Source organism: Leucoraja erinacea, chromosome 39 (genome assembly GCF_028641065.1).
Source record: "Leucoraja erinacea ecotype New England chromosome 39, Leri_hhj_1, whole genome shotgun sequence".
In the NCBI taxonomy this organism is placed as follows: domain Eukaryota; kingdom Metazoa; phylum Chordata; class Chondrichthyes; order Rajiformes; family Rajidae; genus Leucoraja; species Leucoraja erinaceus.
Window position 1 is genome coordinate 11155438 of NC_073415.1, and position 27062 is coordinate 11182499.

At 46.5% G+C, this 27062-nt stretch overlaps 2 protein-coding genes across 2 annotated transcripts in view; one reads left to right on the forward strand and one right to left on the reverse strand.

Annotated features, from left to right (window-relative positions):
- Positions 1-19208, forward strand: part of LOC129714367 (very-long-chain enoyl-CoA reductase) — a 27500-nt gene extending 8292 nt beyond the window's left edge. Inside the window, exons 2-13 of the mRNA XM_055663916.1 lie at positions 1948-1998; positions 4993-5044; positions 6172-6216; positions 7773-7876; positions 8588-8703; positions 9594-9699; positions 11258-11330; positions 11756-11799; positions 12657-12714; positions 16637-16725; positions 17306-17351; positions 18158-19208. Of these exons, the coding sequence (XP_055519891.1) occupies positions 1948-1998; positions 4993-5044; positions 6172-6216; positions 7773-7876; positions 8588-8703; positions 9594-9699; positions 11258-11330; positions 11756-11799; positions 12657-12714; positions 16637-16725; positions 17306-17351; positions 18158-18285 (912 nt within the window). The 3' untranslated portion in view covers positions 18286-19208. The remainder of the gene's footprint in view (positions 1-1947; positions 1999-4992; positions 5045-6171; positions 6217-7772; positions 7877-8587; positions 8704-9593; positions 9700-11257; positions 11331-11755; positions 11800-12656; positions 12715-16636; positions 16726-17305; positions 17352-18157) is intronic.
- Positions 19209-20410: 1202 nt separating this feature from the next.
- On the reverse strand, positions 20411-24574 carry ndufb7 (NADH:ubiquinone oxidoreductase subunit B7). The gene is made up of 3 exons (XM_055663978.1): positions 24380-24574; positions 22193-22361; positions 20411-20613 (listed from the first exon to the last, which is right to left on the reverse strand). The coding sequence occupies exons 1-3, from the start codon at positions 24489-24491 to the stop codon at positions 20529-20531; spliced, it is 366 nt and encodes a 121-aa protein (XP_055519953.1). The 5' UTR covers positions 24492-24574; the 3' UTR covers positions 20411-20528.
- Between the last annotated feature and the right edge of the window lie 2488 nt (positions 24575-27062).

Consider the following 27062-nt stretch of genomic DNA (forward strand, 5'->3'; position numbering starts at 1 on the left):
TGACACTATTAAGAATGATTCTCCTCCTCTGATTCTTTCTCTGGTTGTAGATCATCCACCCAATAGAGACTGCAGTTTAAATTCCTGCAGCTTTCTCTGTAAAGAAAATGTGTACGTCCCAAATTGCTGACACAGCTTGTGGGTTCTGATGCCAGCATCTATCCACCAATAAGGCAACAATGCCAAGAATAGCCTTCTACATCCTCCAGGAACAAGTAATTCAAACCGGCCGACTCAGCTAGCAAGGGATTAATAATTAGTAATTAGTCACAGGATAAATAATGGGTGGGCTGTGCCTAATGGTTTACTAATTGTCCATTGACCTGTTTCCTAGCCCAAGCCCTGTTCTAGTTTAGAGGGCTAATGTAGTTTGGAAGGTTCTGCAGCTAGATTGGCCAAGGATACAGTTATCAGATGTCCCCTGCTGACTGTCTTTTTCAGCGAGCCTGTCTCATGCTGGCAATGGTGACCATCTGTGAGCAGACACTGAGTCTCCTGGCAGACCATGGTCTTGTGCTCATGGAGAATCAGAGGTTGACTTCTTTTGTGTGCAGTTCCTTGAGGGAGTTCTGATGGAATTGATCATGTTTGCTTGGTAGACTATTCTTCGTAGTGTGATGGCCAATCCAATTTGGAAGTTGTTGGGAGCTTTTTTTTGAGGTGGGGAACAATGCCTTGGCCAATCTTAGCTAGTCCATCTGCTTTCATCCGTTATTTTTGGTGTGTGTGAGGAGAGTGTCAGCAACTCTAAAGAATAAAGTACAGTTGGAGCGTGGGAGGAGGCAGCTAGCATAGATCAGATTGACCGAATGGCGTGGGTGTGTGCAATGTTCTATCAAGTTCGAATCAAAGGGGAGACCCAGTGGGGGGGTTGCCGAGAAAGAAGGGACCCTGCAGGGGGCCGCCTGCTTCCACGCGTAGCGGCAGGCCTGGTTCGCTGCTGCAAGCGTAAGTCTATTCAATGAACTTTACATAACTTTATCAGTGCCAGAAACGTGGCGACTCTTGTGTACTGTCTAGGTGAGGTCTGCTGTATCAGTTTACCGAGTTGCAGAACAATGCATTTCACTGTCCCCAGGTACTTGTGACATAAAGTGTCATTGAATATCTAGTGCAGCGGCCCATGGAGACCTGTGAGTGTGTTCATTCCACTGACTGTATCAGTCCCCTTGTGCTTGAAATTCTTTTCCCATTCTAGAAGGGTTGGCACTCTTCACAAATTGCTGTGTCTGACGGGGATTATCTTTGCATTATCTCTTTCCCCTTTCGGGCTGGGGTGTGAGGTTGATGCTGTTGATTCCTGATTCGTGGCCAAAAATCATTACCTGATCTGCCGTTGTATGGCCTTTCAAGTGTCCTGAAGAAGTATCTCTCATCCATCTGAAGAAGGGTCTCAACCTGAAACATCACCTATTCCTTTTCTCCAGAGATGCTGCCTGACCCGCAGAGTTACTCCAGCTTTTTGTGTCTACAGTTTGAACCAGCATCTGTGGTTCCTTCCAATACTTTACAGGATGTTTATTAGTTTACAAAATAAATGCTATGCATAGGTTCCTCAGGTCTGCCAAGCCCTCTGCCCAGATGTTCTGGTGTATGCTTATTAATTAGATTATATTTAGTTGGAGTCAGAGCTCAGATTCCAGGCCTATCAGCTTTCACCTCTGAGTGGTCTCCGTTTTACAGCTGCCTTGTCTAGATGCAACAGATATCTGGGTTTCATCTCTGCTCCCCGTGACACAGGCTGCAGCAAGGACCTGATTTATATGTCAACTCTTTTAAAAAGAAGACTGGGCTGTTTAACTTTGTAGAGTTGAATAGACTACGATGACTAAGGGCACACACATCATGTTGCCAGAGCCAAACCTGCTGATGACTAATGGCTTATTTTTTGCCACTCGCCCCATAAAATCCCATAAGAAATCTAAAAAAGCTTGTGTTTTCTTTGAGGTGGAGATCTTGGATGCCAGGACCAGGCAGAAGCTCAGCTTTCTGGACAAGGTAAGCATGTGCCTTTCCTTTAACTCCCTGCAAACAAAAATGCATGTCAACACTCTGGTAAAACGTGTCAATCCCATATGTTTTGCATCGATACGGTACTTTAATTGGGAAATCTAACTCAAATCAGCACCCTGTAATGTCTGTCTTTTATTAGTCTCCTCAAATTGTGATCAATTTGCAATCAAGGTGCCTCGGTATAAGCACCTGCAGCTAGCACAGTGACGTTTTCAGAGTGTTTGCGACGTTAGTTTACAGCATTGATTAAGAGCAGTTTTATAGGAGAAATGATAGAATAAATAAAGAGCACGGGCAAAAAGCATAAACATTTGCACAGGCAGAAGAGGCAGTGTCCCTCACACACAGAGTTATGTTGATTGGCAGAGTTAAAGCAGAGTTCTGAGCTACCTTAGAAAAAGCAGGAACCTTCAACCTTTGGCTAAGTGCTTGGGAAAAATATTTAGATGGTTGCAGGGGAAAAATACATATGGGATTCATTGATAAATATCCCAAAGAGCAAATCCAAGCTGATAAGCCTTCCTGTTCTTAACTCTTCAAGATTCCTGATAGAATCTAGGTTTGCCCTGTGGCTTTTGTTTGCTTTCATAGTTTGCCTATAGACTACTCGAATCATCCTACCCCTCCACCCCTGCTGTGACTTGCAGCAATTCCAGTCACTGCACTGAAGAGCTTGTTTTGAGCTAAGAAGTATGGGTGCTAAGAAGTATATTTATTTTTTTAATTCAAATCGTTTGCTATGTCGCTCTTCAAGGGAGATGCTAAATGCATTTCGTTGTCTCTGTACTGTACACTGACAATGACAATTAAAATTGAATCTGAATCTGAATCTGAATCATTAAGTGGCATGTGTCCATCTGCAAACATTTTCAACTTCATTAATTTCTTCTGACATGGAAGGTCCAACTCTATCTACACTTGTGCTGCTTCAGGAATGGAGCCAACATAATCAAGGACCTTTTACAGGCCAATTATTCCCTTTCCTCGCCTCTCCCATCAGGTAGAAGATTCTAAAGCTTGAAAGCAGATTCAGGAAAGGCATCTTCCCCTCTGTTATCCGACCATTGATAAACTGCGGGTGTGGTCCTAATCTTCCAACCTACCTTGTGGCAGACATTGGACTTTTTCTCTTAACAAAGAACGCTTCAATGCTGTAAAACTATATTCTGCATGCTGACACTTTTCTCTTTGTCCTACCTGTTGCATTACCTGTGTTTGTGTATGGCTTGATTGTACTCTTGTATGGATCGAATGCAAACAAATGCTTTTCAGTCTATCTCAGTACACATGTCAACAATAAACCAATGGCAATAGTGTGAGGTTATCAGATCCACCCTGTTAATATCTCTTGATAATAATCACTGTCGAGGTAGCTGGCACACTCTCTTTGATCACCCATGGAGATTGGTGCTGTTAGTAACACAGGCTTGGTTGTGTGGAGTCAGTTATACGCTGCGAGGCTCTCAGCCCTGCCTTCACCTCCACTGAGTTGGAAGCTGGTTAGGATGCAAGTGCAATGTCATTCAGAAGGAGTAACCCATTCCTCCTGTGTCCCTGCAGAACTATGCTTAATTGCCTGTCTGTAGGAGGAGCAACCTGAAGCGCAAAGAATGTGCACTTAATACACACAGAATGAGGCCATTTTGTCCATCATGTCCATGCCAGCATCCAGTATAGAAATCCCATCAGTCAAACGTAGGCAAATGGGACAATCGTGGATGGCATCTTGGTTGGCATGCACGTGTTGGGCCGAAGGGCCTGTTTCTGGGCTGTATCACTCGAGCACATGCTACAATGCTCCCAGCCTGTGGTAGCTCTCATCCTTTTTTATTTGATTCTGGACATACTCCAATCCATATGCCAGTTTATGTGCCATTTCAGGAGCTCATAGGCAGATATTGACTGAGGGTAGAGACAAAATGCTGGAGTAACTCAGTGCGTCAGGCAGCAACTCTGGAGAGAAGGAATAGGTGACATTTCGGGGTCGCGACCCTTCTTCAGACCGAAGGTAAATGGTTGGGGGATTCTTGGAAAGAACCAATGTAGATTTACATAGCGTCTGATCTCTGATGACAGCATCAGTCCCAAAGCATATCGTAATGTAGTAATGTCCCGATGCTCTTTGGGATATTTATCAATTAATCCCATAATGTATTCTAAAAGATTGGCTTTCTGGCACGTTAGGAATAAGACAAGGTAAACAATGAGCTTATTTGGTTTGGTTATGAGTTGAGGGATGCTGGTTGGTTATGACTTGCCTAAAGTAAGAATGGCATTTGGTTGCTTTCTTGTACCTGCCCCTTTACGTAACGCTTTTCCCAAATCGCTAGTCTGATTTCATGAGTTCAGCATTTGTTGGCGCTGGATGCTTTACGCTTGCACGGAGCCGTGTAGAAATTACTGACAGGACTGGAGATTGTTTTTCACCTCTCTTCTTACAACTATGTTCCTGCAGCAGTGCCAGCCTCTAAAGTGAATCCACTTGGTGTGGGATTCATGCCAGGATGAAGAGTGAAGAGTCCAGGGGAAGAGATCTTCATCCTTTGATTCTTTTGGCATTGACATCTGGTTCATAAGTGCCTCACTCCCAACCCATGCACTGTATCCCAGGAGATCATTTGGGATTCTCAGTGACCGGTTTCTCATGGAGGGCTTTGATCCATATTTTGTGTTGGTTCAACTGATCTCAAGGGGAGGGTGTCAGAGTTGGAGGATTGCAGAGTGCATTGATTGATGCTGCTGCTTTTAGATTCGGAGTCCCTAGACCAGAAAAGTTTAAAATTAAATGTGCAAACCTCAGACAAGCATGTTGTCCTGTTCACCTCTGTAGCAGGTGCTACTGTGCTGCGTGCCATAGCAAAATAATTGGTCCTTGTTTCCAGCATTTTGTGTTACCGCATTAGATTTCCGTAACCCGAATACCCGTCACTGTGGAAGCTGAGTGATCGATTTGCACTAACTATTGAAATCTTTCAACAGGTGGAGCCAAATGCCACAATCGGAGAGATCAAGGTTATGTTCCATAAGAACCGTGAGTGGACTTCACTGTAGATACAGCGCGGAAACAGGCTCTTCGGCCCATTGATTCCACGCCAACCAGCAATATCCTACACACCAGGGACAATTTACAATTTTACCGAAACCTATTCACCTACAAACCTGCACATCTTTAGAATGTGGGAGGAAACCGGAGAACGCTAAGGCAGCCCAAGCAGGTCACTGGGAGAATGTACAAACTCCGTACAGACAGCACCCATAGTTAGGATGGAACCCGGGTCTCTGGCACTGTAAGGCAGCAACTCTACCGCTGTGCCACCATGCCACCCTAAAGTAACCAACTGGTTGATAATCAGCAAAGTGTTAAACCAGTTGGCAAACTTAGTTTCGTAATTGTTTTCTCTCCTGCTGCTGCTCCTTCTGTAGGTAACCTGACAGGAAGCTGATGTCCTGCGAGCCCTATTATGCTGGTTTTAGCTGACTATTACACTCCTCAAAGCATTTTGTGCCATTAATAGTTCTGATTGCAAAGAGCTTGGGGGTCTGGATATCACGGGGCCATGTTGGCAGATTGTTGATGTGCTAATGCACTCTGATGCTAACTCCCGCTCAATGAGAAATTGGTTCTCTAACTTGGTTCTTCTCACTTCAAAAAGCCACTGCTCAACCTTGTATTTTATAATGGGCTGAGGATTGGAATTTGTCCCTTGATATTGCTCAGTGGTTTCTGACACGGGGAAATGACAGTGCAGCCTGATACAGTGCCGCGGCTACAACAGGACTGTTTTTTTTTTCTCTCCTCTGAATTCTAGTTCTATTTAGGCACTCACAAGCAGCCGAAACATTGTCGGCCAGTTTGCATCACATTGGTGGTTGATTCGTGGCTGAACTAGGTCTGAAGAAGGGTCTCGACCAGAAACGCCACAATGGGTGACGTTTTGGATCGAGACCCTTCTTCAGATGCTGACACTCAAATTATGGCCAAAATAATGGAATGCCTGAGATTCCTAACCAACAATTTTGAAGCTGATGAAAGAGTGAAATAAGGACTGTGTTTGCAATTGTTTGAATTTAGTGGAGCTCTATTAGACAGTGGAGATATGTAAACTCATCATCTGCAATAGAAATATGTATTAATGTTAACTGTCCCTTATGTTTCAGATGCACAATGGTACCCCGCCAGGCAATCCATCAGGCTGGACGCAAGTAAGTTATAAACCAGCTTCTCCTGCCTGGAGCACAGTGCACTGCTTGGTGCTGGGAAGAAATGGATTAGCCTATTTATTTTAAATAGTATCTTTGCATCGTTGTTTAAAAAATAAATACTGTCCTTCTACATTCCTTCTTTGGAGTAGCCTCTAGTTGAGAGGGTGGGCCTCTTGACGCCTACTATAGTTATTCTTTAGAAGTGTTTACAAGACAGTAGAGGGTTTTCAACACTTTCACAGCTGCAGCCTTAAGGGCCTGTCCCACATGGGCGACATTTGCACGGCACGCCACATCTCACCACGCGGCATGCGCTTAATGCACGCCCTGCGCGTGTCACGCGTAAATGATGTCGCATCGTGCGTAGTAATGCATAAATGATGTCGCGTGAATGACGCGCAAATTACACCCAAGTGGGACAGGCCCTTCTATTTCTCCGACAATCCCCAGGGGCTAATTGAATCAAAGCACAAGCTATAGGAAATGGGCAGGGCAAAGAACCCATTGTCCAGAGGTAGACCCAGAGTGCTGAAGTAACTCAACTGGTCAGGCAACATCACTGGAGAAAATAGATAGGTGACATTTCTTCAGATTGACTACCGTGGGAGTGGAGGAGATAAAACACGGCCATCAACAGATGACCTCGAGCGAGGAGGTTCCCTGACAGGCAGATTGTCCAGACACAGTTGCAAACTGTGAAGATAGTGCAATGACTTGTGGGGTGTGGGGGGAGAAACTGGTGCAGTCAGCCAGCGTTCAGGAACAGCCTCCAGACCTGTCACACCACTGACCAGTGTTTGACAAAATACTGATGTAAAACAGCTGGACAGTGGGGGAGGTCCAATGATAGAACATAAAGCATAGAACAGGCCCTTCGGCTCACAATGTCTCTGCTGAATATGATGCCAAGATAAACTGAGCTTATCTGCCTGCACCTGATCCATCTCCCCTCTCTTTCCCTGCACGTGCCTATCCAAAAGCCCCTTAAATGCCGTTATTGTATCTGGTTCCACCACCTGACAGCACATTCCAGACACCATCTGTGACAAGAAAAACTAATTTCCCCCGCACGTCTCCTTTAAACTTTGCCCCTCTCACTCTTAGAATAAAGGGGGGGCCATTTAAGACTGAGGTGAGAAGAAACTTTTTCACCCAGAGAGTTGTGAATTTATGGAATTCCCTGCCACAGAGGGCAGTGGAGGCCAAATCACTAGATGGATTTAAGAGAGAGTTGGATAGAGCTCTAGGGGCTAGTGGAGTCGAGGGATATGGGGAGAAGGCAGGCACGGGTTATTGATAGGGGACGATCAGCCATGATCACAATTAAAGGCGGTGCTGGCTCGAAGGGCCGATTTGCCTCCTCCTGCACTTATTTTCTATGTTTTAAAGCTATGCCCTCTAGTCTTTGGTATTTCCACCCTGGTTTAAGCCATCTACTTGTAGAAGAGGTGGAGAAGGTTGATCAATGGCCTCTACCCTGAGCTTTATTATGTTATGCGGGGAACTGAGAGGTTGGGGCAATGAAACTGAGTTATCTCTCTTGTTCAATATTGCAGAAGGCAAGTCACTGAGGGACGAAGAAATCTTGCAGAATCTCCCTGTTGGTACGACAGCTACTCTTTACTTCAGAGACCTTGGTGCTCAGATCGGGTGGGTCACGGTAAGTTTTTAATAACATCCGTGCTTCAGTCACACATGTTTTGTGCTGCATGACTCTGTGAATAGTAACTGATTGATCACCAGAAAGTGCAGATGGACCCTTTTGTCTAACAGCCTGTTCAAACTACTGCTCTCCCAACATTGTGGTATTGGACTGGAGCTAGTCTGGTTTATGTGTTCCTGCTCCGAGGTGAAAGATAATCCCAACTTTCCTCCTCAGGCACCAACACCAAACAATGCTTTACCATGGCAGCACAACGGTAGAGTTGCAGCATTACAGTGCCAGAGATCCGGGTTCAATCCTGACTACGGGTGCTGTCTATACAGAGTTTTACGTTCTCCCCGTGAATGTGTAGGTTTTCTCCGGGTGCTCTTGTTTCCTCTCACACTCCAAATACGTACAGGTTTGTAGGTTAATTGGCTTGGGTTTGTATAGTAGGTATAAGTGTAAACTGTCCCTAATGTGTGTAGGCTTGTGTTAATGTGCGAGGATCACTGGTCGGTGCGGACACGGTGGGCCGAAGGGCCTGTGTCCCTGCTGTATCTCTAAACTAAACCCCTTGAGTTAGCCGTGGGTACTTCACTTTCCGCCCATATCCCAATAACATGCGGGTGGGAGGGTAATTGGCCAGTCTACATTTTCCCGAGATGTATAGGCGAGTGCTAGAATGCAACAGCTCAACATGTGATGTGCCTTGTTGTTCCTCTGCAGGTGTTTCTCACTGAATACGCTGGACCTCTGCTCATTTACCTGCTCTTCTATTTCCGGCTGCCCTTTATTTATGGTCCGAAATATGCTTTCACCTCAAGTCCACATTCGGTTGTGCAGTAAGTTAATGTTGGCAAATTACTGGGACCAATCTATTATCATTCACCTAGGTTTAAATAATTCAAACCCGCAATGGACTTCAGCAGTTGTGGAAGGTTCACTACCTTCGTGAACACAGCGGGTTAGGCACCTTCTCTGGAGAACATGGATGGGTGACATTTTTTGGTCATGACTGTTCTTCATTATTACCAGGCAGTAGAGATCTAATGGCCACAAGAAATGTCTCCATATTTGGAGGGTGTTAAAAATGGAAGGAAAAGGTACTAAAAAGAGGGGTGGGGTTTGCTGAACTTAGAACGAGACCATTATACCAAAAAATTGATAGGTTTCTTTGTGAACTGGTAAAGGATTCATTGGATTTCTAGTTGCTTTTAGGCTATTACTTGTGTACAAAATCATGAGACGCAAAAAGTGCCCAGAATTGGGGTATCATGAGCTAGACATAGGTTTAAGGCGTGGGGGGGGGGGTGGGGGGAGATTTAATAGAAACCTGAGGGGTAACTTTTTCATGTAAAGGGTGGTAGGTATATGGAATGAGCTGCTGGAGGAGGTAGTTGAGGCCAGTACTATCGTAATGTTTAACAAACATATAGACAGGTACATGGATAGTACAGGTTTGGAGGGATATGGGCCAAAAGCAGGAATGTGGAACTAGTGTAGATGGGACACGTTGGCTGGTGTGGGCATTGGGCGGAAAGCCTGTAAGTCTCTGTGACTGAAGAGTTGAGGGGATGGTATGTGAGTTACAGTGACTGTTCTGTGATGCATGTTTTTGTTACAATGAGTGACCCCAGCTGCGTACCAATGTTGCTGTAATGCTGTGATGGTTTGCAATGATATGTGGTGGGCATCCATTGAGTTGAACCCTTCTCTTGCTTTCCTTCCACAGCCTGGCTGCTGCATGCCACTCCTTCCACTACATCAAGAGGCTGCTGGAGACATTGTTTGTTCACCGCTTCTCCCACGGTACAATGCCGCTTCGAAACATCTTTAAGGTACAAGTGTCCTGTGTTATGGGGTGCTTTCTTCTGTATAGAGCATTTTACCTGCCTGGCCAGGGGGCTGAAATTAGACTTTTAGACTTCAGAGATACAGTGAGAAAACAGGCCCTTTGGCCCACCGAGTCCGCGCCTACCAGCGATCACACGTACACTGACATTATCCCACACACTGGGGACAATTTACAGTTTTACCAGAGCCAATTAACCTACAAAACTGCACATCTTTGGAATGTGGGACGAAGGTGGAGAACTCAGATAACCCACGTGGTCACAGGGAGAATGTACAAACTCCGTACAGACAGCACCCATAGTCAGGATCAAGCCCGGGTCTCTGGCGCTGTAAGGTTGTAACTCTACCGCTGCACCACTGTGCCACCATTGATGCCCATCTGCTGAGCTGAGGGGAATATGAACTTTGTATATAACCAATTCTCATTGTTCAAACTAAAGTAAGGACTGGATGTGCTCTCCTCGAGTGCTGCAATGGGGAGAGGAAGACAGTGGACATTTCAGATGGATCACCTTTCGCCAGATTTAATCTTGCACTTCCTGTGCTATTGTTTTTACAAATGAACCTTTGTGAGCTCGAGTGAACATTGCTTGCAACTACTCTGGCTGCACTTTAGTTCAGGTGATGATGTTGATGCAACACTCTGCCTCAGGGTTCCCTCCACAAAATAGATGCGCCCTGCATTTTACTAGAAGTGAAAGATCAAGACTCTTCCAGTCTGAGGAAGGGTCCCAACATGAAGTATCGTCTGCCCGTTTCCTCCACAGATGCAGCCTAAGCCTCGTGAGTTCCTGCAGCACTTTTATGGTTCACTTTTGTTCAAGATCCCAGCGCCTGCAGTTTATTGCATCTGGCTCAAATCTGTTGATGTGTACTGAATTTGATCTGATCCCTTTTAGTACATCCGATATCACGTTAGGTGCAAAATATGTGTTGTGATGCAGCCATTTGGATTGATGCAATCAGTCAACCTGTTCCTCAGGCAGTTTGGTTTTAAAACAAATTACAGGGGAGCTGCTTGTGTGTTGTTTTTTCTCAATAATTGCAAGGTTCGGCAGCGCCAATGGTTTTAAATATCTTCCAATTAGCCTCATGCATGTATATGCCCTCCAGTGCTCAACCCAATGCCTGTATCTGTTTGGACAGCTGTTCATCTATGGCAGACATAGTCCCAAAGTGATGATACACAAATCTTCTAAAAAAGCACCCTAATTATGAGCTGAATCACCCTGTAGTTGTCTTGTTTCTTTTCCACCTCCCCTGCACTGACTCATGCCCGTTTTTAGTTTAGGTTTAGCTACTGTAGAGATACAGCAGGTAAACAGGCCCTTTGGCCCACTGAGTCCAGGCTGGCTGCCTTACCCACTGAGTTACTACAGTATGCTATGCTTTGCTCAAGATTCCAGCATCTGCAGTTCCTTGTGACTCTATATTAATGAGTACGTGGCCGGCTTGATTTAAGTATTCGCCCTTTGTGTGTTACCTTTAATCCCGCATTCTGTCTGTGAGTTCTGCCTTACCCTTTGTTTCCTCCTCCTTTAGAATTGTACCTACTACTGGGGGTTTGCTGCCTGGCTGGCGTATCACATCAACCACCCTCTCTACACACCGCCCGGTAAGTATTTTCCTTTCCTTGAATCCTCTTCTACTCATAACTGGGGGGGGGTGAGAAAGTGAGGTGAGGGCAGTCTCGGGCCAGTCTGTTATTTACTGGCTGGGCTCCCTTAAACAATGGACACTTGGGTGAAGCACAGAGTGCTGGAGTAACTCAGCGGGTCAGGCAGCATCTCTGGAGAACATGGATAGGTGACGTCTCGACCCAAAACGTCACCCATTCCTTCTCTTCAGAGATGCTGCCTGTCCCGCTGAGTTACTCCAGCTTTTTGTGTCTATCTTCGGTTGAAACCAGCATCTGCAGTTCCTTCCTGCACAACTACATTTAGATGACTTGGTTGTCAAAAGGCAGAATTGCGGTGAGCTGTGGATAGACAATTGCTCTTGTCTTCTGAATCATCTGATGAATTTCTTATTTTCTTTCAGCCTATGGAGATAAACAAGTGAAAATAGCTTTTGCCATATTTCTGGTGAGTTTCCTCCAATATATGGAAATTACAATTTGACATTTATTAAGTAGTTGCTATGGAGTCATGTTGGTTTAAAACAAAATATATTGACAAAAACTGGGCAATTATTTGCATTGTAATTTTAAATTGTAAAAATTATATTAAAATAGTTTTATTTCCAATTAAATATTATGTCATGCAGCTCAGAAACAGGCCCTACAGCCGAACTTGCACATCCCGATCAAGATTCATAAGTTCAGAAGTCATAGGAGCAGAATTAGGCCATTTGGCCCATCGGGTCTACTCTGCCATTTAATCATGGCTGATTTATCTCTCTCTCCTAACCCCATTCTCCTGCCTTCTCCCCCATAACATCTGACACCCGTAGTAATCAAGAATCTATCTATCTCTGCCTTAAAAAATATCCACAGATAGTCTCTACAGCCTTTTATGGCAAAGAATTCCACAGATTCACCACCCTCTGACTAAAGAAATTCCCACATCTCCTTCCTAAGGTAACATCCTTTAATTCTGAGATTGTGGCCTTTGGTCCTAGACTCTCCTACTAGTAGAAGCATCCTCTCCACATCGACTCTATCCAGGCCTTATATTGAACAATGAAATCCTTACCCTGGACACCCAGTTTCTTCTTCTGGTGGATGTTAATAGACAATAGGTGCAGGAAAGGCCATTCGGCCCTTCGAGGTGGTGGTTGGTGGTTCAGGCATGTTGGTGGTTGACTTCTCTTGTGCTGCGAGTCAACTTTGATATTGATCCAGGGGATGGTGGGGCCCAGACTGCCCCCATTGTCCAATAAACTGCTGTACCTGCCCTCTCCACAACATGTTCTAACAGAATGTCTCACTTCCTTTTTACAGTTATGTCAAATCGGAAACTTCTCAATCCATGTGGCGCTGAGGAATCTTCGGCCAGCAGGTGAGGGTATCCTGGTAACCCATATCACTGTTTATATCATCGCACCATGACATTTTGAGAAATTAATTCAAATTCCTGGTTAGAAAGGGCATCATAGGTTATGGGAGAAGGGGGAGAATGGTACTGAGAATGCAAAATACATCAATCGTGATTAAATGGTGGAGCAGACTCAATGGGCCGAATGGCTTAATTTTGCTTCTATGTCTTAGGGTCTTATGGACCATGGCTCAAAGAATGGAAATAAAAAAGGTGTTATCATTAACTCTGCAGATAAAAGTTACAAAAGTGGACATGGAAAATCTGAAATGAAAACACAGATTAATTCCATACACTCATCCGGTCTTGCAAGATCCAAGAGGGTTTCAGCTTGATGGTTTATTAGAGCAGGAAGAGATTTTAAGATCAAGAAAAAGAGGCGCCAAATGTGTTTAATTGTCATGTGACAATTGGAGGCACAATATTGCAACAACACAACAAATAATTTTACAATAATCAATAGTACAATAAAATTAGTTAACCATAGTAGTGTAAACAGAAGCATGTTGCTGTAAACGATTATGTTCCTTGACCTTCCCCCCTCCTCAAATCCACTTAGTCGTGTGTGGGGAGTATACAATGCTGTGTACTTTATATACAGAATATACACGCACCTTTCACACGTGTTTGATTTATGCGTTTTTGGAATAACATGCTTCTTTAGTTAGTACAAAAGCCTAATATATGTGCTCGTATCTTTGAAATAACGCTGTCAAATCTATACCTGGCAGCAGAGTTGTGTGGATTTTTGGTTCTACTCCTTTTGTTTTTTGGGCGGGGGGGGGATTGAGAACGACCTCTTTATGACAGTAGGCAGAGGTAGAGCTGTTACCTCACAGCACCAGAGACCTGGGTTCAATGCTGAACGTGGGTGCTGTGTCTATGTGAGCTTTCTCCAGGAGCTCCGGTTTCCTCCCACATCCCTAAGGAGTGCAGGTTTGTAGGTTAATTGGCTTCTGTAAATTGTAAATTGTCAGTAGAGTTGAGGGAATGGATGTGAAATTGGGATAACATAGAACGACTGTATGGCTGGTCGATGGTCGGCGTGGACTTGAAGGGCCTGGTTCCAAAGCGATATCTCTAAACTTATACCTCCAACCCCTAAACGTGTGGTGCTGGCTCGTAGGGCCGAATGGCCTACTCCTGCACCTGTTGTCTAAACATGTGGTGATCAAGGTGCCCTTTAGATCCCAGGACTAGGTCAAACTGATAGATTTATTTACAGTTAGAGTAACGTGCAACTGAAAATGGAAGCAATAAGGTGAACCCCTGTGGGTTAAATTGATGGAGGCACAATTGACATCCTGTTTTATAAAGTGTGATCAAGTTACAAGATATGTGGATGATGCAAGTAGTTAATTTGAGGACCAAAACTATGGGACATGTAGAAGGTGTTGAGAGGAGGTAAGCTGTATGTACTTTAGAGGGTCAGCCTGTCTGTCTTTACTGAGTGCAGTGACTGATGAGCAAGTGCACGCATCCTCCACACCCAACTTTCCTCATGTTACAATTAGTTGGCAGTCTAGAGAAGTTTCTGGACACTGATTATAGTCCAGCATGCACATTGGCGGGGCGGTAGAGTTGCTGCCTCACAGCACCAGAGACCCTGGTTCGATCCTGACCACGGGTGCTGTCCGTGTGGAGTTTGTACGTTCTCCCCGTGACCTGCGTGGGTTTTCTCCGGGTGCTCCGGTTTCCTCTCACACTCCAAAGATGTATGGATATGTAGGTTAATTGGCTTCGGTAAACTTGTAAGTTGCCCCTAGTGTGTCAGGAGTGGATGAGAAAGTGGGATAGCATAGCACTAGCGGAATGGGTGCTCGATTGACGGTAGGGGCTCAGTGGGCCGAATGTCCTCTTCCCATGATTTATCTGTAAACTAAACGAAACAAAACGTCCCCTTCCTCTTGGGGTGAGGAGGTGATGAGACGGGGCCAGCAGGCTGGTGACAAACACCACACACACATCAGTGATACACGGGTCCAAGGTCCTTGCGTGGAAATAAGGTGAACTTTAACCCCTGGCCTTTTTGTAACTTCAGCTGCTGCTCTAAGTAAAGATAATTTGTACATAATTAATCCCTGGCCTGCTCTAGTGTTTCAGAGTCTGATGCCAAGGATTCTGGAGCATTTAACTTATCCAAACAGGCTGAGTATGGTCTTGGAACAGGTGGGCTGTTGACAGCCTGTTAATAACAGGTACCACTCGAGCCTCGCAGTGACTATTGAGGGACCAGGCAGCTTCCAGACCCTTTGGCCCAGTTTAGAGATACAGCACAGCAACAGACCCTTTGGCCCACCGAGTCCACACCAACCAGTGATCCCCGCACACTAACACCACACTAAGGAGAATTTGCAATTTTACCAAGCCAATTAACCTACAATTCTGCACATCTTTGGAGTGTGGGAGGAAACCGTAGCACCTGGAGAAAACCCACACAGGTCACGGGGAGAACGTACAAACTCCGTACAGACAGCACCCGTAGTCAGGATTGAACCCAGATCTCTTGTGCTGTGAGGCAGCAGCTCTACTGCTGTGCCGCCAGTTACAGCTGCTGCCCATAATGTGCGGGGTCCTCCCTTAAAATAGGGAATACTTCCAAAAGAACATATCACCTGGTGTATATCGGCATCATTTAATGTAATGTGCACCCTCTCTCCCGCACTCTCAGATCTGAATGCACTGGGTAAGGCATGCCCAGATTGGCACAGGCACGGGTTGCTTTGCCTTGCTTGTCTCAGCTTGTGGGAGCTTCTGGCTGCCCTGTGCTGTGACTGACAATCCCAGCTATCGTGCTACTTGCAGACTTGCACTGCCTTCAGTCAGAAGGGACCACGCTTGCTGGTGTGTACGGGTGTCAGAGGTTATGGGGAGATGGCAGGAGAATGGGGTTAGAATGTTCCCGATGTTGGGGAAGTCCAGGACAAGGGGTCACAGCTTAAGGATAAGGGGGAAATCCTTTAAAACCGAGATGAGAAGAACTTTTTTCACACTGAGAGTGGGAATCTCTGGAACTCTCTGCCACAGAGGGTAGTTGAGGCCAGTTCATTGGCTATATTTAAGAGGGAGTTAGATTGGCCCTTGTGGCTAAAGGGATCAGGGGGTATGGAGAGAAGGCAGGTACGGGATACTGAGTTGGATGATTCAGCCATGATCATATTGAATGGCGGTGCATGTTCGAAGGGCGGAATGGCCTACTCCTGCACCTAATTTCTATGTTTCTAGAAGGGATAGATCAGCCATGATTCAATGGCAGAGTAGACTTGATGGGCCGAATGGCCTAATTCTGCTCCTATCACTTCTGAACCTTTTCACACAGAACACACACATATATATATATATAGATACACACACACACACACACATATATATATATATATATGACAAGTTATCAGGGGAGGTAGTTGAGGCAGATACTATCACGACATTTAAAACACATTTGGAAATATACATGTTGAGGAATGGTTTAGAAGGATGTGGGCCAAACACAGACAGGTGGGACATCTTGGTCGGCATGGCTAGTTGGTCCGAAGGGCCTGTTTCCGCCCTGTATGGCCATGACCTGATACATCAGATCCATGGCCACTTCACTGCATGTATGCCTCTCTCTCCCACAGCGAGCGTTGTCGACTGGACTGATTCAGTTGACCGTTCTTGTTCTCGGTGACGGGGAGAATCCAGTTGGTTCAACAATGGGGGGGAACTGTGGCCAGTAAATGAGAAGCTAGATAAAGGCAAGACCGAGCCTTGTGCCAAGGTTCTGATACCTTGAGTAGTTGAAGCAGCACAATGATGGAGCACCCCTGGGGTGGTGAGCAAGCCATTGTTTTCCAGGGCAGTGCAGGGTACATCACATCTCCTCTCTCTTCCCCCCTCCCCCCTCCAGGGTCCAAGACTCGCAGGATTCCCTTCCCCACCAAGAACCCTTTCACTTGGCTGTTCCTCGTGGTGTCTTGCCCGAACTACACGTACGAGGTAAGTCTGTGGATGGCCACTGGATGAAAACTGCTGGGCACTCGGAGCTGGGGCTGGTCCATTTGGACAAAAGTAGCGAGACCCGACAACAAGTTGTTATTGTCTGAAATTCATTACCAGAGAGGGCTGGTGCAAAAAATTATAACTTGCAAAATGGGATTAGGTAAATGGGCCACAAGAGACTGCAGGTGTGGGAATCGTGAGCTGAACACAAAGTGCTAGAGAATCACCTGTACCTCAGTTATAAATGGTCAGTCCCTTGTAACTGTGTCCCCTCATTCTCCTGTTGGTAAAACCCATCCTTACACCTGCCCTCAGGGTGCATGTTGACAGCGATTCTGATTGTAACTGAAGATAGACACTGAGGAAAGTGCTGGATTAACCCAATGAGTCAGTATCGCTGCAGAAACAAGATTGGCGAAGGGACCCGACACGAAACATCAAGCATCCTTTTCTCCACAGATGCTGCCTGACCTGCGGAGTTACTCCAGCACTTTGTGTCTATCTTCGGTGTATGTACCAGCATCTGCAGTTCCTCACTACACTGATTGTAACTGTTGTTCTCTCCCTGTGACCACAGGTGGGCTCCTGGATCGGCTTCACCATAATGACGCAGTGTCTCCCAGGTGAGTCCACGCCGCTGGCACAACCTGTGAGAGCGTGTTCCCGCGGGCGATCATTCACAGGGAGCTCGCTGCTCCTTCTTGATAGACTGCCCTTTAAGGCCAATAGCTGTTTCTAAATATTCCAATTAGGGAAGAATAAGTCGTATTACATACAAAAGGCTACAGTAACTCAGCGGGATAGAAGGATGGGTGGCGTTTCGGGTTGAGCCTCCTACAGACCCTTCTACTGAAACGTCACCCATCCCTTCTCTCCAGAGATACTGCCTGACCTGCAGTTTTTTGCGTCTATCTTCAATTTAAACCAGCATCTGCAGTTCCTTCTTATACGTACTAATTTGTGTGCTGGAGTAACTCAGCGGGACAGGCAGCATCTGGAGAGAAGGAATAGGTGACTTTTCGGGTTGAGATTCTTCAGTTTAGTTTAGATACAGCAAGAAAACAGGACCTTCAGCCCACTGAGTCCGCATCGACCAGCGATCCCCACTCATTAACACTACTCTATACACACTAGGAACAATTTTACATTTATACCAAGCCAATTGACTTGCAAACATGCACGTCTTTGGAGTGTGGGAGGAAACCGAAGCACTTGGTGAAAACCCACGCAGTCACGGCGAGAAGGTCAAAGTCAATTTTATTTGTCACATATCCCTGGAGTAAAGCACAGGTGATTGGGATGGAGATGGGCTCTCTGGTGCTGTAAGGCAGTCACAGTGCCGTTCTCTGAGGCTGTGGCTTCAGGCAGCTTGGGCTGTCAGGGGATGCTCAGGCTGTGTCTCTAACAGGTTAAATTTCCTCTCTTGCAGTTGCAATGTTCACGTTGGTTGGGTTCACCCAGATGGCGATCTGGGCAACCAGCAAGCACCGCAGCTACCTGAAGGACTTCCGCGATTACCCGCCTCTCCGCAGGCCGATCGTCCCCTTCATCTTGTAGAAGACTGGCCTCTGTGAGTCTGGGCGGGAGAGGGGCCTTTCTGTGGGCCCCCCCCACACCTCCTCTTCTCTATCTTTCTGCCTGTCCCTTCTGCAGTAAACCCATCACAAGTTTCCCCAGAGTGGTGAAGCCTAGCTGTCGTATGCTGAACTCCCGGCCTTGTGATTGAGCAACCACTGCGGCTGCCCTGCTCTTGCATGCAGTCTGCAGGGGCTGAGAGAGGCAGCCGTTCACAGTCTTAAACCCACTAGTCCTGTTTGGATGCTCAAAGATCTCCCAACATGTTTCATAATTATCAGCCAGGATCTCCTTTATCCTAGAGTGCAAGATTCCCAGTTCCCAGTACCATTGCAAACGTTGCAGCTCACTTTGCCCAAATTTGTGCTAATTCCCTCCCTCCCCTCCCCCCCTCTCCTCTGGGCAGCTGGTGTGTGTGTGTAGTGCTTGACCAGGCTGGGGAGACTGTGGGCAAAGCTCAGTGCTTTTGCCTCTGCTGTTAAACTGATGCTGAGGCCACTGCTTACAACAGACTGGAGACTAACAAGGAGTCTTGGACTCCCTCTCTCCACAGTCCCCAATAACTAACCCACTATACCACTCCAGCTGAGAATAAAATGGAGCAATATCTGTCTTCAAGAAAGCTTGTAGTCCAGTAGAGTAGACCCCTCACCTTCTCCCCACCTGTTCGCATTCATCATTGCTGTGGTGTGTATTTCCTTTGGCCAGGAGACCCGCAAGCTGTGGAAATACCTTCATTCCTGAACCCAAATATAGGCAATGCCAGAGACCCAGGTTCAATCGTGACTCTGGGTGCTGGCTGGGCAGAGTTTGTAGGTACATCCCAGACACGTGGGTGTGTAGGTTAATTGGCCCCAGTGTGTACAGAGCTGATGAGAAAGTGTGATCAGTGGTCATGGTCTGTTTCCATGTGTGTACATCAGTCTGGGTCTATTTGCCATCTTTGTGGGTCCAAAACTGCCTATTGTTAGGGGTAGGTTGGCATCACTGACTAAGGACTTAGCACCCCAAGCTCTGTGGGGCAAACCTGGCATTGCCTGTCAACTCCAGCTCCTGAGATGCAGGAGTAGAACAGGAGCTGGAATGGAAGCACCACCCCTCCCAATCACGTCAGCGTGGACCTGATGGGGAGGTGTCTAACCCACGCTGTACCTGAGACCTTCAAATGGTCCAGACATTGTGCCGTCTCCCTGGATCATTTGAGGTGTTTGGGCGAAGGTGAGCCGTCCGCTGGGGGTTTGCAACAGGTTCAGTTACAGATATGTGAACAGTTCTATCCCATTATTGTCAGTCTGGTGTTCCAGCTCCTGGTCGCTGGTAGACACCTCCCATCCCTCCCCCCCCAGCCCAGTGCTTCTCCACCCCAGACTTTAATTTCTTCTGATAAATCAGTGAGGAGCGGTTTCAGCCCCTCGTACTGGAGCTACTGAACAAAACGACCAAAGGGAGTCCCAGCACTGAATATTGGCAGCCACCACATCCTGCTAAGAAAACACATTTGCACTGATTAGTGTGGGGAGAGAAACAGAATATTGTTACTAGGGAACTTTCCTGGCTTAGTTTAACTGAGGCCCCATGAGAAATTAGTCTTTTGGTTCTTGCACTGGCTAAATTGCTGCTTCTCATAATTTTAAGTCTTATTAGTTCTGATGGTGTGACTAGCTGCTGTGTGTGTTTAATTGCAATGCATTGCGAGGTTTCCGTTACTCCTCCTGATCACTGCTGAATGTTATAGTTGTCTTGTTAATAATTGTATTTGCAGGTTACTGGGGGAAATTGGGCTTACAAAAGACAATTTTAGATTTTGGTGATTTATTGAGTTGCCTGAGTAATGAGGATTAAAGGAACAAATTCCTTCAAACTGCACTGTCAGCAATAATTCTGTTTCTTTGTAAACAATAAACTTCACTTGTCTATCGTGGGTTACTTGCTGCGAGTCTTTTTTTAAATAAATTCTGAATTGTGTTTTGCGACTAACATCCACGGCCAGGTTTCTCTGCCTGTGTCATGAGACTCTTGACAATACCTTTTTTAAATAAACGCAGTTTGTTTCCTGCTATGTAATAATTATGTACGTGAGGAATAGAAGAACGAGGTGTGACCATGCTAGGTTTAGAACATTTTTACTGCTAACAGACAGAATTATGTACAAGAATATCACCCATCTCCACTGCAGACGGGATGTCCTGCCCAGTTCTGGGACAGTGCTGGTTTGTGAGTGCTACCTAGGCTGCCTGCCTCTGTTCCATCATCTTCTTCCTCGTTAGCAGACGTCTCTCTCTCTCGTACTCCTTCAAGCGCATCACGTAACTGCGGCAAAAAAACAAGGTTAGACCTGGCGGAAAGATTCAGCAGGGAAGCGGGTGGTTCCGCCCACTGAGTCCACGTGACCATCGTTCACAGTAGTTCCACACTATCACATTTTCCCACACACCCCACAACATTTACAGAGGCCAATTAGTCTACAAACCCGCACATTTTTGGATGTGGTGCACCTAGAGGAAACCTATATGGTCAGGGGGAGAACGTGCAAACGCCACACAAACAACACTCAAGGTCAAATAACAGAGGGCATAGCTTTAAGGTGAAAGAAACAAAGGAGACGTGAATGGCAAGTTTTTCTGTACAGGGGGTTGAGACTGCGTGAAATGCGCTGGCAGGATTGGTGGAAGCAGACACTTGGATGGGCGGATGGATGTGGAGTGATCTGGATTGTGTGCAGGCAGTTAAAAGTTCTTGATTGGTAAGGGTGTTGAAGGTTATGGGGAGATGGGGGCAGTTCAGCCATGATTTAATGGCAGAGTAGACTTGATGGGCCGAATGGACCAATTCTGCTCCTATGACTGATGCAGAATACTTCCACAGCTGTATTTCTGGTCTGCAGACTTAATGCTTTCTCGGTTTCAAACCCTGTACCTTCCCTTCTCACCATTGACCATCAGAGCGGGCGACTGTGGCTTAGTCCAGCTGATGGTGCAAACTGTCCCACAGTTCCCTCTATGGCTCAACCCAGAACGTCAACTTCCACTCTCTGCCTCCACAGACGCTCCTTGAACGTTCTTCCAACGTTCTGTTTTGCTTCCCACAGCTCCCCCGTGGCCCAGAGTACAAACTTCTAAACAAATTACAGATCAGCTCTTCCACCATGGAGGGTGGAGCAGTGGCCTCAACAAACGCTGGGCTCATCAGGGGCAGGGGAGGGGGTCAATCCTTCAGTGAACAGGCAGGAGACCAGAGCTGGCTCTCTCCAGATACCCATGGATAATCACTGACCATTGATATTAGATAACAGAAAATGCTGGAAGCACTCAGCAGGTCGGGTAGCATCTATGGAGAGAGAAGCAAGGACACAGAGCAAGAATGTGGCGATTCTTTTTGTGCTCTTCCCAGAGAAGGATGTACTATCACCTGACACAATCACTCTACTCTTAAATCTCTGTTGCATCTGTGAATCAATCACTATTCCCAAATGCTCCCTTAACGGTCCTTCTATAATCTAGGGTATTGTCCGATTCACCTCTAGCCCACTGCAAACATTGTCTGCGGAACTGATGCGCTACAATGCTGAGAACTATATTCTGCATTCTGTATCCTCCACCTATTATATTTGAGTTTGACCTGATTGTCTAAGGCCTAATGCATAGTGACTCTGCCACTGAACTGTACACAACAATGAATTTGACAAATAAAGTACCATTGTAAATACGTATAGCATTATCTGATCCAAACGAACAACATGCAAAACAAAGCATTTAACTGTACCTCAGTACACATGACTGTACACATACGGGAAGCCTTTGTCGCTAGGGTGGGCGGTGACGTTGGGGAATTAAACCAAAGGAGTGGGTCGGTCGGTTAACGGAACACATGATACAACAGTGATACTTACTCCTCGTGTTCACACTGGTCCCAATCGTGACGCTCGTGTTTACACTCCAGGAAGTTGGGCCACATGTCCCTCTTGCACTTCAGAAACTTGATCAGGTGGTGGGCACAGTAATCCCGCTGGCTCAGGGGCAGCTGGGCATCATTCATCTCATCTTGGGTTGCAATCATCTCTGAGACAGACACAGCCACAAGTCAGTACCATGCAGGGAATTCAACCAACATCTTACCAATAAGACAGCGTTAACTTCACAAGAGCACTACACTGATATTTTTACAATCAATCAGTTTTATTCGTCACTTGCACATAAAGTGCAAGTGAAATGAATTTGCCAGCAGCGGTACAATGAAAAAAACACACAAAAACACAATAAAAATTTAACACAAACATTCATCACTGGTGGTGGAAGGCACAAAATTTGGCCAGTCCTCCTCCATTTTCCCCGTGGTCAGGACCTCAACCCTAGATTCATTTAAGAAACATGGGCTTCATAGACAGGGCCAGTATTTAATTATCTGCCCCTAATTCCTGTCAAGAAGTGAGGATGTTCAAAGTGCTGGAGTAGCTCAGCAGGTCAGACAGCATCTGGAGAACATGGACAGGTGACATTTGAATGTTTTTGTGACCCCATGTTTTCACCTCTTGGTGCTCCAGATATGGTGGTCAGTAGATTCATTGGTCATTGTAAATTGTGCTTGCTGTGTCGCTGAGTGGTAGAATCAGGAGCAAGTTGACAAAAACACGGGGAGATTAATGTCTGATTTATGTAAATAGGTGGTTTGCGGTCAGCGTGGACACTGTCGGCCGAAGGGCCTGTATCTGGATGGGCCTATGACAAGATATATGGCTCACTCCTGCTTTTACCTGTGGTCTTAATTATAGCTGCATCCTGCTAATATTTTGCCAGTAGTACAACTTTGGGTAATACTGGGCTATAACCCAGGTGACTATTTGTGTGCTAGCCACAAAAGCAGATCCACAAACACATATTACAACCCCTCCACACTCTTAAATATGTACTATAATACACTGTATGGGTCGATTGTAATCATGTATTATCTTTCTATTGATCGGTTAGCATACAATAAACTAAACTCAAATTGAACTGTGCACTGTCTGATCCCATCGGTTAGCAAGTAGCAGAATTTTAGAAATATTCACATAATAAAAATGAACAGCTTAAAGCAACACAACCCAGCCCCCACCCCCACACAGACACACCCTGTTCCCCATCCATTCCCCAAATACACCTCCCCCCTCACTACATTACTCCTCTCTCTCTTCACCTTCCCCCCTCATCATAGAAACATAGACAATAGGTGCAGGAGTAGAGGCCATTCGGCCCTTCGAGCCTGCACCGCCATTCAATATGATCACGGCTGATCATCCAACTCAGTATCCCGTACCTGCCTTCTCTCCATACCCCCTGATCCCTTTAGCCACAAGGGCCACATCTAACTCCCTCTTAAATATAGCCAATGAACCACAGTTAACCTCAACTACCTTCTGTGGCGGAGAATTCCACAGATTCACCACTCTCTGTGTGTACCCACAACACTCCTTCCACTCAACCTTCAACCTCCATCCCCCTTGCTTTCTTGGTCCTCCAAAATATTCCAAATGGAATTTAAACTGGATGTGGTGGAGGGAGGACTTAAGCCAGAAAGGGGGGGGTTTGGAAGAAAGAGCTACCTTAAATGTAGTTGTATCTGGTTGGGTAACTATGGTGAAGATTATTCCATGCTTTAGTTGTGCGGGGAAAGAACGAATTCACCTCCACCTCTCTCCCCCCCTCCATCCTCCCTCCCCTAAACCAACCTCCCCTCCACCTACCCATTCCCTCCATCCTCCCTCCTAAACCTCCAACCTCCCCTCCTCCTCCTCAACCCTACCCTTCCTCCACGGCCTTCCATCACAGTTATGTGATGGATGTTTATGTTAAATGTAATTATGTTGTGTCTTGAGTCTATTTGTGTGTAATGTATGGCTGCAGAAACGGCATTTCGTTTGGACCTCAAGGGGTCCAAATGAAAATTAAATTGACTCTTGACTCTCCCCCCCCCCCCATTCCTTCCCTCCCCCTAAACCAAAGATTATAGAGGAGCTAGTAAGTCGTATCTTTGCCCTAAACCTCCACCCTCTCCCCCTCCCCCACCGGGCGGTCCCCGGTCCCCGGTCCCCGGGTCTCACCGCGCGGCTGCCGCTCGGGGAAGCCCAGGTCGGGCGGGAAGGTGGGGATGTTCCCGGGCTCGGGCTCCAGCTCCGGCTCCAACACGTATCTCCGCACCAGGTGAGCGCCCATGGCGGCCGCAGGCTCAGGGTCACCCGTCCGTCCGCCTGGGCCCGGCCCGACAACAACCCGGATGTCAACCAGCACTTCCGGGGCGACGCTGCGGGGCATCCAGCCCAGTGACGTCACGTGCGGGGCATCCAGCCCAGTGACGTCACGTGCGGGGCATCCAGCCCAGTGACGTCACGTGCGGGGCAAGCAGTCCAGTGACGTCACGTGCGGGGCGGAAGTGGCCGAGTGGGAGCTCTGCGCCTGCGCCCCTAGGGCCCTGCTACATTGCCATGGGCAAAGATTATAGAGGATCTTTGGCCATGGGATTGGTTGGCAATGGAGGAGGTCTATGGTCTATGGTTCATTGATCAATGGACCAAAGGTTGAATGATTCGATGTTTAATGGTTCAGTGTTTCAATGTTACCAATGGTTCAAAGGTTCAAAGATCAATAATTCATCAGTCAATGATTCAATGGTGAAATAAGCAAAGGCCAATGGTCAATGGTTCAGAGGTTCTCGATGGTCAATGGATCAATGGTCAATAATTCATCAGTTAATGTTTCAATGGTTCAAATTAACAATGGTAAATGTGTCATTGGTCAATAATTCAAAGATCACTGATTTGATGGTTCAAATGTCAATGGTTCAATGATCAACGGTTCATTAGTTAATGATCAATGGTTAATAGTCAATGGTCAGCCATGATTGAATGGCAGAGCAGACTTGATGGGCCAAATGGCCGAAGCCTACTATTCCTTTGGTTCAATGGTAAATGTGTTAATGGTTCATTGGTTCAATGGTCAAAGCTTAATGGTCAAATGACCAATAGTAAATGGTTTGATGGTGCTTTATTGTCACCTATACTGAGGTACAGTGATATTCATCTTTTGTATTCAGTTCAGTCCAAGTGTCATCATGCATAAGCGCTGAGATACATCTTAGATAAGCATCTAAGACAGTAAAGGCTGTGCAGCGATATAGTTACTGCCTTATAGCACCAGATACCCGTGTTCAATCCTGATTACGGGTGCTGTGTGTATGGAGTTTGTACGTTCTCCCTGTGACTGCGTGGGTTTTCTCTGGGTGCTCCGATTTCCTCCCACATTCCACAGATGTACATGTTTGTAGGTTAATTGGCTTTGGTAAAAATTGTAAATTGTCCTAGTGTGTGTTGGATGGTGCCAATGTGGGTGGGGGGGAAATCGCTGGTTGGCGCGGACTTGGTGTGCCGAAGTGCCTGTTTCAACACTGTATCTCTAAAGTCTAAATGTCCAAGTGTATAGTAGTACTACACTGAGCCTGTATGCGGAGTTGCCAAATTTGGCGTCATTTTCAAGTCCCAGTTGTTGTAAGTGTAGAGTTCTTAACATGAAGACCCGTTGACCTGGCAGCATTGCTGGGTCAACCTGGCCAAGCGTAGTTGTAGAGTCCTCCACCACTGCTCCGTCCTGTTGCAGGTTCCGTCTTGTCCGCCAGCTGGACTCTTGGAACAGCGCACGTTCCAGCCAAGCCCCAGGCTGCTGAAGGCCTCCAGTGGCCCATTCCACCATCGAGGCATTGTACTGCCTCCCGCAGCTGGTCTGCTGACCAGCCCTCTGACACCCCTCCACGAGGTGAACGGGCAGGGCGAGCTCCTAGCTCCGCAGCCAGCGAGCCAGGCTTGGCCAGCATCCTTACTGAGGTGCCTTTGTCCCTCTCCCATCTCACCCATGGATTGAGGAGTCTGTTCCCAGCACCGTCCTCACCGTCGTACCCCTACCCCCACCTTTCATGGAGCATAGAAGTACAGCACCGGAACAGGCCCTTCGGCCCACTATATCTCTGTTGAACATGATGCCGAGACCATCTCCTATCTGCCTGCATATAATGCATGTCCCTCCATTCCCTGTATATCCATGTGCCTATCCAGAAGTCTCTTAAACACTGCTATTATCTCTGGCTCCACCTCCATCCCTGGCAGTGTGTTCCACAGCTCCACCACACTCTACGTAAGAATCCTACCACAACCAGAGAGCAGTGCTGGACAACTACCTCTTTTATGACCTTCGGAGTATGCTTGATTGGACTTTGCTGGCTTTACCTTGCACTGAACATTATTCCTTTATCATGTATCTGTACACTGTGAATGGCTCGATTGTAATCAAGTATTGTCTTTCTGCCTGGAGAGCGCACAACAAAAGCTGTTCACGGTACCTCGGTACATGTGACAGTAAACTAAACTAAACTAAACCTTGCTCCACACATCACCTTGAAACTTAGTAGAAAAGAATGAGTTCTGAGCGAGTAGGAAGAGTAAGGTGACGTGCCTCAATGACTACTAACATCCGTGGTGATGAGAGGTTGGTTATGGCGCATATCAACTCCTACCTCAGCAAGAACCTGAGCCCACTACAATAGCACAGCACATATTCTGCTGCTGCAAGTAAGTATTTCATTGTTCTATCTGGGACATTATGACAATAAAGCACTCTTGACTAGATCAACAAGGATTCAATCTTGCTGGCTCTCCACTCCACTTCAGCCTGGTAATTTTAGTTCATGGCTTCAGACTCAGTCTGAAGACTGGTTCCGAATTGAAACGTCACCTATCC

What these genes read in the sequence shown, in the direction of transcription:
- ndufb7 (XM_055663978.1), bottom strand. Translation starts at nt 24,491, where the DNA reads ATGGGCGCTCACCTGGTGCGGAGATACGTGTTGGAGCCGGAGCTGGAG. An exon ending in CCCCGAGCGGCAGCCGCGCG is followed by an intron (nt 22,362 to 24,379) that starts GTGAGACCCGGG and finishes TGTCTGTCTCAG; the next exon opens with AGATGATTGCAACCCAAGAT. An exon ending in GACCAGTGTGAACACGAGGA is followed by an intron (nt 20,614 to 22,192) that starts GTAAGTATCACT and finishes TTTTTGCCGCAG; the next exon opens with TTACGTGATGCGCTTGAAGG.